Source organism: Rhinopithecus bieti, unplaced genomic scaffold (genome assembly GCF_001698545.2).
Source record: "Rhinopithecus bieti isolate Rb0 unplaced genomic scaffold, ASM169854v2 scaffold_13014, whole genome shotgun sequence".
NCBI lineage: Eukaryota > Metazoa > Chordata > Mammalia > Primates > Cercopithecidae > Rhinopithecus > Rhinopithecus bieti.
Genome location: NW_016807364.1, coordinates 959,958 through 971,523, shown reverse-complemented (window position 1 = coordinate 971,523; position 11,566 = coordinate 959,958). Strand labels below are relative to the sequence as shown.

The 11,566-nt window shown below is 40.1% G+C and overlaps 1 protein-coding gene across 4 annotated transcripts in view; it reads left to right on the top strand.

The window, feature by feature from the left end:
- The window catches only part of JAZF1 (JAZF zinc finger 1), a 275,619-nt gene that overhangs the window by 98,493 nt on the left and 165,560 nt on the right, over positions 1-11,566 (top strand). For all 4 annotated transcript variants that reach the window (XM_017881472.1, XM_017881474.1, XM_017881473.1 and 1 more), the window contains exon 2: positions 8,536-8,608. In XM_017881472.1, the coding sequence (XP_017736961.1) occupies positions 8,536-8,608 (73 nt within the window). The remainder of the gene's footprint in view (positions 1-8,535; positions 8,609-11,566) is intronic.

Below are 11,566 nucleotides of genomic sequence, written 5' to 3'. Positions count from 1 at the left end.
AAAAGAGAGAAAAGAAAATAGGGGTCCAAACAGCCTCTGTGTTACTCTTCTCATTGCCTCCTCACCAGCCTTCTGGCCTCTTGATTTAGACTGCAGAAAACAACAGAAATTATAACCTAGAAGCAATCTAGGAGCAATAGCTATGTTTCTCATAATTGTATAGTTTTAAAGCAGGGTTTCTTAACCTTGACATTATTGACATTTTAGACCAGATGATTCTTTGTTGTAGGCGCTACTTTGCGTGCATATGTAGGGTGTTTAGCAGCATCCCTGACCTCTACCTGCCAGATACTATACTTGAACCCTCCCTCCAATTGTTAGCAGACTTTGCCAAATATCCCAGGGCAGGGGGCGGGGGGTGGGGGGGTGCTGCAAAATTGCCTGCAGTTCAGAACCACTCTTCTAAAGTATCTCTATAAAGCATCTCTATAAATATTCTACAACTAATACTAATACTACAACTACTACTCTTCAACTCCACTGCTTTTCCACAGTATCCACAGACTTCTCCCCTGTGCTATTCTTAGGTTTCCCACCCTCACCTGTGAAGATTCCCTACGCTCATTCCCTTCAAAACCTGGCTCAGTTCCCATTCATCAGTAAAGCCTTCCTGGATTAGCCCTGTCTGCCCTCCGTCCCTTGTTATTGTGAATTGTACATCATTTTATAGCCCTCTGAACATCTGTGCTTGGTGGGATGTATTTTGATGGAAGTATATATCCTGGTAAAGTCATTTACCATTCCCCTCCTGTTTGCCTGACTCTCCAAGGCAGAGCTGTCTGAACTGAATGCTTTTGTATCCTCTGTGGTACTGCATGTTCAGGGCATTCATTCATGTATTCATCATATATCATCATGGGCACTGATTATTTACAGAACACTGGGCTTAGGATTTGTGGCCTCTAAAATCTGGTTCCTTAAGGAGCTTCCATTTTAATGGACTGATAAGACATATTTGCAAATATATATGTTATAGTGCATGCTGACAGTACTATATGGGCCAAAGCCTTGGAAGATGGGTAGGATTTCCTTGGGCAAACAATGTTAGGCAGAAGGAGGGGAAGGTTTCCTTTCCATTAATAGGTTTTTGCCTTCCAGCCTTCAGAGACGAATTCGAGAGCCTCATGTTCCTGCCTTTTCTTTTGTCACTAAACCTCACTCACAAGCAGCTGTCTTCTCTTCCAGATACCTTCTCATAGGCTCTTTTCATGGGCAGGGGAGATATAGCAGCTCCTTTATGATCTTTTGCGTTGCATGCTGCTTGGATCTGTCATCAGGTTCATTTCTGGAGAGAGCAGGCATGTATATTTATTTGTGTGTGCACACAAATTAACTTGGTCCCAGGATTAAATGGGACCAAGTTTTGGCCTTACTCCGGTTTGAAAGAATTTTATTATTGTTTACTCTCAGCACCCCAGTTTCCAGGGCTGCTGTATACAGATGTGCAGGTTGTATACTTTACAAGCATATCTTGCAGCCATTATGGTTTCTGGCAGGCTCTTTTCTCACAAGTAGCAAGGCGAGAGCTTGAGTGGATAAAGCACACCCCATCACCACTGAAAAGTATGAACTGGTAGTGTCCTTTTCATCGATAGAAAGACTATACATCTTATACTTAAGGGAAAATTTCAGCAGTCATTGATGATCCTAGAAGCTTGATAGATTGGTAAAGTTGGGAAGTATCCTAGTCAGAATTATTTTTGATCATTTTAACCCTCTGGTCTGCCAGGAATAGGGAAGGTTGCAACAGCCAGCTAATTTAGCCTATGGAGTATTGTCCAAACAGTTCTTGGTTGAATAATGTTTATTCATTCACTTGTGGTGGGAAAACTCGGGCTACAAATGTGAACATGAATGCTTGTTTTAATAGATGGTGTTATTGTGCTGCACAGTGTCCCTGACTTTCAGATATTTAACTCATAAAGTTTACAGCAACACTTAACCGCATCTGGATTTCACATTGAATTTGGGAAAGCCAGCATCTCACTGATTTGCACTGACTTCCCTGTAATGGAAATTATGGCTTGGGAAAAGTTTCAAATGACGTGTCTACAAACTAAGGAAAAGTTGATCCATTCAAAGGCTGGTTATGTGCAATTGTAGAATTTTTTTTTTTAAAGGGCCATTGCCAACAAGAATTATTTGTTTCAGCAGCTGAAGTAAACTAGCCATGAATTAAAAGTTGGTCTTTGTAAATTGTTGATGCAACAAATTCAGTCTTCAAAGTGGGCTGAAAGTTGCAGCCAACGGAACTATGGGGCTTTTAAGAAAGTATAAAAAAGATTATCTATGCGGAGTCCAGTGTTACAACTGGATGGTAGCAATGAAATGTCTTTAGAGGATGAGCAGCATTTTTAATAGTCCAAATGCTGGCCCAATAAGACTCAGGATGCAGGGCTTCTGGTCCTAGCCCTGCCAGTACCGGGTTTGTGTAAGTAGGCATGTCACTTAACCTCCCAGGCCTTGATGTGTTTGTTCCTTTGCTCGTGTCTACCTGCCTTCCTTCCTTCTTCCCCCCATTCATCTCTTCTTCCCCCCATTCATCTCTTCTTCCCTTCCTTTTTTTCTGTCCTCCCTCCCCATATGTTTGTTTTGGTTTCTTTCATTCACGTTTAAGACTTTTCCTCCAATGTCTAGAGACAATTTCTTGACTGTTCTTGGCTCATATTTAAAACCAAGGCAGACTGACCTCAGTGGCTCATAACTGTAATCCCAGCACTTTGGGAGGCCGAGGCAAGAGGATTGCTTGAGGCCAGGAGTTCAAGACCAGCCTGGGCAATATAGCAAGACCCCATCTCTACAAAAAAAAAAAAAAAAGAAAAGAAAAAGAAAAATTGCTCAGCTATGGTGGTGCACACTTGCCGTCCTATCTGCCCAGGAGGATGATGCAGGAGGCTCTCTTGAGCCCAGAGTTTGAGGCTGCAGTGAGCTATGGTCTGATTCCACCACTGTACTCCAGCCTGAGCAATAGAGCAAGACCTTGACTCTTAAGAAAATGTATCACAGCAAGAAAAAACTGCTAGGAGGCTCTAGATGGAAGCATGGATGGAGCTGGTTGACCATGCACTTAACTGTAGGGAGATCGTTTAATTAGGGAATCACCAGGTGTTGGCATTGGCAGTCTTTTCTCCACACCCACTTAACTGAATCAGAGAAGAATCCTTCTGACTGGTTACCATTGTTATTGGGAGCAGTAGAGTAGGCATATTTCCATTTTAACTCCCCTATTTTCAGCCCTGTGCTCTCCCTCTCCTCCCTCCACTATAATTGGTGTCCTGCTTTAGTGTCCCTGGATAATCAACCTTTTAAACAACCCCCCTATTTTCAGGCCTGAACCTTCCCCCACTTGCCTTTTGCCATACCTGACACCTCTAAGTCTGGGGCCTCAGGGTTTCTGCAGGGGCTTTAGATCCTGGCTCTGGGTCTCCCCCACTGCGGGTACTTGAGACTCTATCTACTCTATGTCTTTGTCTACTCCTATATGGATTTTCCATCTTCCAAAATACTGGTTGAAATAACTTATTTCCTGATGCCTCTGCTGCCATTCTTCTATCCTTAATTCGTTGTTTATTCATTTATTTCTATTTTAGTGGGGCTTTGGATAGTGAAGGAAACATGCCCTTGATGAAGCTGCTACCTGTAAGCAAAAGCCTTCAATTTTCTCATTATAAAAATAGTGGGACAGTGTATTCATTCAGCAATTACTTGCCATCTCCTACATGCAGGGCACTGAGCTGAGTGCTAGAGAAATGAAAGAAGTTGAGACAAGTTTTTCACCTTTGAAAAGTGTGGAAGGAGGAGAGGAGATGCCTGGATAACATCCCTCCAGGGGTGTAAGTGCAGTGCTAGCACTAGGAATACAGTGGTGCAGAATGAGGAGGAGGAGGATGCGGCAAACTCCACATGGAATGTTGTGGAAGGCTGTGCTGAACAAAGTCTACAACTCTGTGACTTCACAAGTTGGATAGCTGGGGGAAGGCCAAGAACAGACAGCACCCATTAGTTGTTGCTGATTCCCAAGAAAAGTGGTGTATCCAGCCCAGATCTTCAAAATCACTCATCTGGCTGGGTGGGCATTCGCCTCCCCAGGGTCTTCCAGCACTGCAAATCCTCCACCCCTTCCCACCCACATCCTCTCAGGCCTCCCACTGTTGCTGTACACAGTTAAAAAAGAACCTGGTATTTGGAGGATATCGAATTTGAACAAGTTCTCAAACGGCATGATATCACATCTTCCCCACCCTGCTACCTCCCAGCCTGCGAATAGCACATTGCACTTAGAGGCCTCCTTAGTTTTGTTGAGACGTTGTGCGTCTGGCTTCTGACTTTCTAAAATTATAAGTAATCCAGGTTATAAAATGTAGACTAGCTAAAGCATAGCCATAGCCCAAGAGCTCATTAATTAGCCTCAGTTGACCAGGTAAATAACCCTGATAGAGTTTTCGTTTAGACTCGACAAGAGCACTGCAAAAGGCTATTCTTCAGAACCGTGGCAATCCTGATGCTTGATGGCCATTGGTTCCAGTGCTGGAGACAACAAAGCCGATCAACATGGGCTTCACGGAGACAACAAGGTGGTCTGTGGTGTTCGCCTTTCCTTGGTCACATTGCAGTTCCAGTTCCTACTAAGGGTCTGAATGCTGTCCTTTCCTTATTTCTGCCATCTGCCTTGCTGTTTCCTTGCCACTTGAGAAGCAATGGGAGCTAGTATTGTGACCCCCAGCCCTTCGCAATGTAATTGAGTCTATAAAACCATAAGTTACTAGGACCACAGGAGCTACAGAAAACTTGTGTTACATAGCCAAGTCCTTATTATAGAGCTGTGCATTCAGAATCTCATCCCCCGAGATAAAGATAGACACACTGCCATCTACTTTCAAGAATGCTATGTTTTAGAAACTTTGAAATAAGCTAGGTGTTTATCACTCAGGTATTTTAAAATATATTTTAATATGTGAATTATTTTAGCCTCCAGTCTACCTGAAATCTGTGAGTATGCAAGGGACTGTGCAAGGAGTAGTCTAGGGCAGAAAACAGTGTCATCATCTCTGTTGGTGCTGTGTTTGGCCCCACCCTGCCCTGCTAAAAAAAAGTTGAAGTTTGAGTTTATCTTCCTGTCACTTCTTAGTGATATGAAAGAGGTTGAATGTTGTTATGTGGCTGTTGACAGCAATGTTATAGAAATGCTTATTCTCTTGCCAAATTGCAAGCTTAAGGAGCCTCATGTGGTTATGAAAAACCAAGTACTTTTATTCCATAGACCATTTGCTGAGGTGGATTATATCTCTGGGCAATTGTAACCAATGTTCTAATTCCAGATTTTTATTGGCACCATAAATGTGTGCGGTGGCCATCTCATTTCATATTATATTCCTTCGTGTAGCAATTTATCATGTTCAAAAAAATTCTGAACAATGTGGCATATTATAAGGAAGTTCTTCCTGTTGGATTTAGTAATGTTTAGTGAATAGTGTTACTCTTTCCAGTTTGTTCTGATTGTATCCCTTTTGCCCTCATATAATCCTCATGAGGAGTATGTCATTGTGCAGGACCTGGGGATCTGTCCTGCTCTGAAAACCTACTCTCTTTTCTCTCTCTTCCTATCCTGTGGAGAGTTTTTAGCATCAGACAGTTACATTTCTGTCAGGGAGGGAGAAATAGTGAAGGCAGCTATTATACTTTTACTGAATGTGAAGTGCTCAACAGCATAATTAAATCCGTAAAATGGTGAGTCATAATCCCCACACACCAGCCAGCCAGGAAGCAAGTGACAGAACCGACATTTATTTGTGACCAGCAGCTGATGTTACTCCTCCAGTGGCACTGGTGCAGGCCTCTCCTGATTTGTGGGTACCAAGTGCCTAATTTCATTTTAAGATTTCAGCGCTTTAATGGATATTCTAAAGGTTGCCCAAGGAAACATTTAGTTTGAAAAGGAGATTTGGGGACCTGGCGGATGTCTGTCAAGAAGTTCTGCTGTCTTGTTGGTTACCAGAGTACATTCTAGAGAAAGTAGAATCCTACCTGGGGTAGATTTTTTTGTGATGGAGAGGGTGGTGTTTGAAAGCTTCCAGAAGTCGGTTTCCCACTTACAATTTAAGGATATGTGAGCCTAAGTCTAGAATAGGTTATGGAAGATGATGAAGCAAATTAAGAAAACAAAACTTTAAAACCTTGCTTTGCAAATAAAGTGCTAAACATTCTTGATTTTTTTATGAATCAAGATTACAAGATGCAGTTTGTGTGATCAGCAGGAGCTGACACCATTTATTTGAGCATCAAAGTTGTAGACTTTTATATAAGATACTTCCTTCCCGTTTTCCAACGAGATTCTAGAGCTTGAAGAAGGAAAAGGATAATATAAATGTATCTTTGTACACATATACATGGAAAAAAATAAAAGTCAAGGTAGTCTGGAGAGGTAATATTTAGAACATTTTAGAAATTATATAATTTGGGAACAAAGGAAAGCTTTAGAAGATGGTTTGTGGGAATATTGTTAGGTTGGGGAATGTCAGTTATAGGAATAAAGACAAGCAAAAGATTATAAAAATGTTTATGGGCCCCTTTTCCCATTTATACACAAATTTTAGACTCTGAATGGTGCCCTTTTCTTTCAAAATAATACACCTTATTAAATCATGCACCAGATACTTCTTTGAAGGATGGTTTTTAGCGATTCAAGTTAAGGACCCTGTCTCAAAAGCAAAGCCCTTTGATCGTCAGTAGCTAAACTTGAGGTGAAACTATTTTGTGAGCACTTGAGAACTTTTCTACATTGCCCTGTTCTTTCTTATCTTCCTCCTTTCTTTTCATTTTCATGGTTTTTATCTCTAATTTCTTGTTTCTTACCTCGTTAAGCACCTAGAAAGACCTTGTAGGATTGGCATGTCAGTCACCATTTGCACACATGGCCCACCCAGCATACCAATGTGCCATTTCTTTGGACAAAACACCTTTCCCTGTTGAACATTGTTCTACTGACTCCTCCAGCGAGGATCTTCCTCTCAGAAGCATGGATATATGTTGGGATTACAGCAAATTTAAATGAGTGTGAATAAGAGTTGCGTTTGAAAACTGCGTTTCCCCTTAAAGAGTGGTTTTCTTGTATTTAGAGAACCACTCCTTTTATCACTAGGCCAGAGATGGAGGAGTAGCCTCAGTTGCGTATGTACTCATTTTGGAGGGAGGAAGCGCAGAGCTACTGATCTGTTCTCATTTGCACTGCCAAAACCTTCAGACCCGACTCGATGGAGCCATTCAGAGAATCTTTGTCTCTTGTTTCAGAATTTGGCTTTCAAGGACCTGCAATGGCAAAGACCCAGGAAGTAGGATTTCTGAATAGTGTCTCCCTGAAATTCTTGGCATAGAAAAAATAATAAAGTGAACATGAGATTCTTAACTTTAACACCATGAATAAAACCGGTACTACTGTCCAGTTTTAGTCTGGGAGTTAAGAGCATTGTAAATTGATTTTTATGCTGTCATTGTTGCCACCCGTGTTCTCTGCCACTGTATCTCCTTCCCTCCCCCCATCACCTGTTCATGCACTTTGGAGTTGGTGGACATAGCTTACATCTACCATGTGCAGTAAACACTTCCTGTGCAAAGGTGCTGGAAACAACATCTGTCATTACATCAAAGGAGGGGTTACTGCCAAGTGCAGCTGGAAGGTTTCTAATAATGAGACAGTTTTAAGTGAGGTTATAATGAAAAGAAATCTATGTGAAGTCTATGAACCTTTTTCTAAGAAAACAAAATTGTGTGCTCGTTTTCTTCCTATGTCCTTATTACATAAACATTGTTTATGCATATATTTATACAGTCATTTCTCTATGTGAGAAGTTTGAGAATGTATTTCTGGTTGTGAAAAGTACCTTTTTGGTGCTGTGCTGGAGAAGCACCATTATAAAGCGTTGCTATGGTGTTGAATTCTGTCTCTTTGAGGGGAAAAGTCCTCTGGTGAATATAGTGTTTGTTGACTCTGAACCAGTGTGAGAATTTCTGATTGAGAGTCTAGAAAAGTTATAATAAACTCATACATTTTAAAAAGAGAAGAACTGCCCTCCAGAATATGAATCCAAATGCAGAAAAGTGTTTCGTGAACAAGAACAATACTCAGTAGATTTTCAAATTGATGGAGCTTTCCAATGGAAACTAATTTGTTCCAGCATTGAAGTGAGCATAATTAACAGAGACTTTCTTTCTTAGGCCGATTAACCACCAAAAACCATGCCAACATTGTAACTGTAAGCAGTGAAAACCAATATTTATGAGGGGGATTGTGCAAGAGTTTCTGTGACAGATGGACATTTTATCACTGTTGATGTTTGAAATTCCCTTGAAAAGTAATGCAATATCTTGTTATTTATGAATGAATGAACAAATGATTGTGCTTTGCCGACTGAGTTTGCTTTAAAAAGTGGTGTACTAAATTAATCTTTTTCTCTGCTTAGCCTCTGTTACTTTGTGTTAGGTAGCCTCATATATTCTGATGCAAAATCTAAAAAAATCATAATTGTGTTTTTATTACAGATACAGATCCACGGGTTTTAGAAAAACAAGAATTACAGCAGCCAACCTACGTTGCCCTGAGTTACATTAATAGGTAAGCCATTTTCAGAATTTATAACAACCTCATATCTGCCGCTTATTGACTTTTTAAACACGTCTTTTTTAACAGAGTAGAAAAATGTTTTCAGTCTTAAAATATTTGCATGAAACTATTTAAAAGCAACCTGTGTATGGAATGCTCTTGTTTCTTTGTTAGGGAGAAGTCAAATTGTAATGCTCTGTGCATATGCTGCAAACATGACTGATTTATAAGCTCATTTTGGAAGTATTTTATATGCATAGTTAGAATATGCTCTTTTGATTTCATAGGACGGTTTGGGAGATTAATGGATTTATGTTCGAGTGAACCTTTTAAATCCTGAGGTGAAGAAGTACTTTATGAATTCAAAACATTGTTGTAATATCAGAATATAATAAATTGAAATAATTTAGTGTCAGAAAGTTATTTAGTAGCAGCTCATCTTTTAGTAAAAACATTCTCAACAACTGACCCCATCTGTGGAGTAACATAGTTTTTACTTAAACTGAACGTGTGAGCCCAACTTTAGAGCACCATTTCAAACTTGATATATCAGGTCTAAAAGAGGACTTAGTGTTTCAGCCAACTCAAATAATTAAGGAGACAGTAATATTTGGAGAGAAACTGAAATCAACTTAGGTTAAGAAAACATACAGTCCCAAAGCAAAAAAGACAAAGTAAAAGCAAAACTCATTTTTAATGAGAATGAGAAACTCTCTGCTCATAATTCAGGGAATGAATTTCTATTGATACGTCTTTTATAGTAGGTGAGGAGTGTTTTAGTCTCTTGGTACCAGAGCTGAGGTTTGGGGTCTGAAGTGGAAAGCTGGGAATGAATTATCTGTGCTGTTTCATTTGAGTGCCTTTTTAGAAAACTTATTTGATTCTTGCCCAGATAGTGCTGTGAATTAGAGATACCTGTTGTTCAGTTTCAGGTTCTTCTATGAAACATGTTTTTAAAAGGATTTATGGACAGAAATATCTATTTGCATACCTCCCTTGGATTTCTTGCTTATCAGCCTTCCCGAGAAGTGAGATGGAATATCTGCAGTTTTTCATTACCCATAATATTTGACATGTGTTAAATAGAACACCTTCAAAATTACATCAAATGAAAATAAAGACATACAGTTTTCTGGGTTTCTTACAGAGTCAGTATTGTTTTCTGTAATTAGCAAGGGTTTTGAAATTTTTTAATTATATATTAAGGTTATATGAATTAATATAGCCAATAATATTAGCCTCCTAATATTGGGGAATATGATGAACAGGCCTATAGATTAATTATGGTACTGAATAGGACTTGTAATACTGTGGCTGTCACTTTGGGTAAAATATGTCACCTATGTGTATACAAATTTGTGTAATACTAAGCCATATTCTAATAAGAATCTATGAAATTTTCACCTTCATTATTTGTGTTTATATTGTCAGCCATGTTGGACAGCAGGTAGCTACTAATTATATAGGAGTTTTTATTTTATTTTGTTTTTCATTTTTTATTATACTTTAAGTTCTAGGGTACATGTGCACAACGTGCAGGTTTGTTACATATGTCTACATGTGCCATGTTGGTGTGCTGCATCCCATTAACTCGTCATTTACATTAGGTATATCTCCTAATGCTATCCCTCCCCTCTCCCCTCACCCCATGACAGGCCCCAGTGTGTGATGTTCCCCGCCCTGTGTCCAAGTGTTCTCATTGTTCAATTCCCACCTATGAGTGAGAACATGCAGTGTTTGGTTTTCTGTCCTTGTGATAGTTTGCTCAGAATGATGGTTTCCAGCTTCATCCATGTCCCTGCAAAGGACATGAACTCACCCTTTTTATGGCTGCATAGTATTCCATGGTGTATATGTGCCACATTTTCTTAATCCAGTCTATCATTGATGGACATTTGGGTTGGTTCCAAGTCTTTACTATTGTGAATAGTGCCACAATAAACATACGTGTGCACTTTTCTTTATAGCTGCATGATTTATAATCCTCTGGGTTTATACCCAGTAAGGGGATGGCTGGGTCAAATGATATTTCTAGTTCTAGATCCTTGAGGAATCGCCACACTGTCTTCCACAATGGTTGAACTAGTTTACAATCCCACCAACAGTGTAGAAGTGTTCCTATTTCTCCATATCCCCTCCAGCACCTGTTGTTTCCTGACTTTTTAATGATGGCCATTCTAACTGGTGTGAGATGGTACCTCATTGTGGTTTTGATTTGCATTTCTCTGATGGCCAGTGATGATGAGCATTTTTTCATGTGTCTGTTGGCTGCATAAATGTCTTCTTTTGAGAAGTGTCTGTTCATATCCTTTGCCCACTTTTGTCTGTGTGTTTGTCTGAGACGGAGTCTCGCTCTGTTGCCCAGGCTCAAGTGCAGTGGCGCGATCACGTCTCACTGCAACCTCTGCCTCCCAGGTTCACGCCATTCTCCTGCCTCAACCTCCCGAGTAGCTGGGACTACAGGCACCCGCCCCTGCGCTCAGCTAATTTTTTTGTATTTTTAGTAGAGATAGGGTTTCACCGTGTTAACCAGGATGGTCTCGATCTCCTGACCTCGTGATCCGCCCTCCTTGACTTCCCAAAGTGCTGAGATTACAGGTGTGAGCCACCATGCCCAGCCTCCTTTGCCCACTTTTTGATGGGGTTGTTTGATTTTTTTTTTCTTGTAAATTTGTTTAAGTTCTTTGTAGATTCTGGATATTAGCCCTTTGTCAAATGGATAGAAGAACTTTGTAGAACTTTTCTCCCATTCTATAGGTTGCCTGTTCACTCTGATGGTAGTTTCTTTTGCTTTGCAAGCTCTTTAGTTTAATTAGATCCCATTTGTCAATTTTGGCTTTTGTTGCCATTACTTTTGGTGTTTTAGTCATGAAGTCTTTGCCCATGCCTATGTCCTGAATGGTATTGCCTAGGTTTTCTTCTAGGGTTTTTATGGTTTTAGGTCTAACATTTAAGTCTCTAATCCATCTT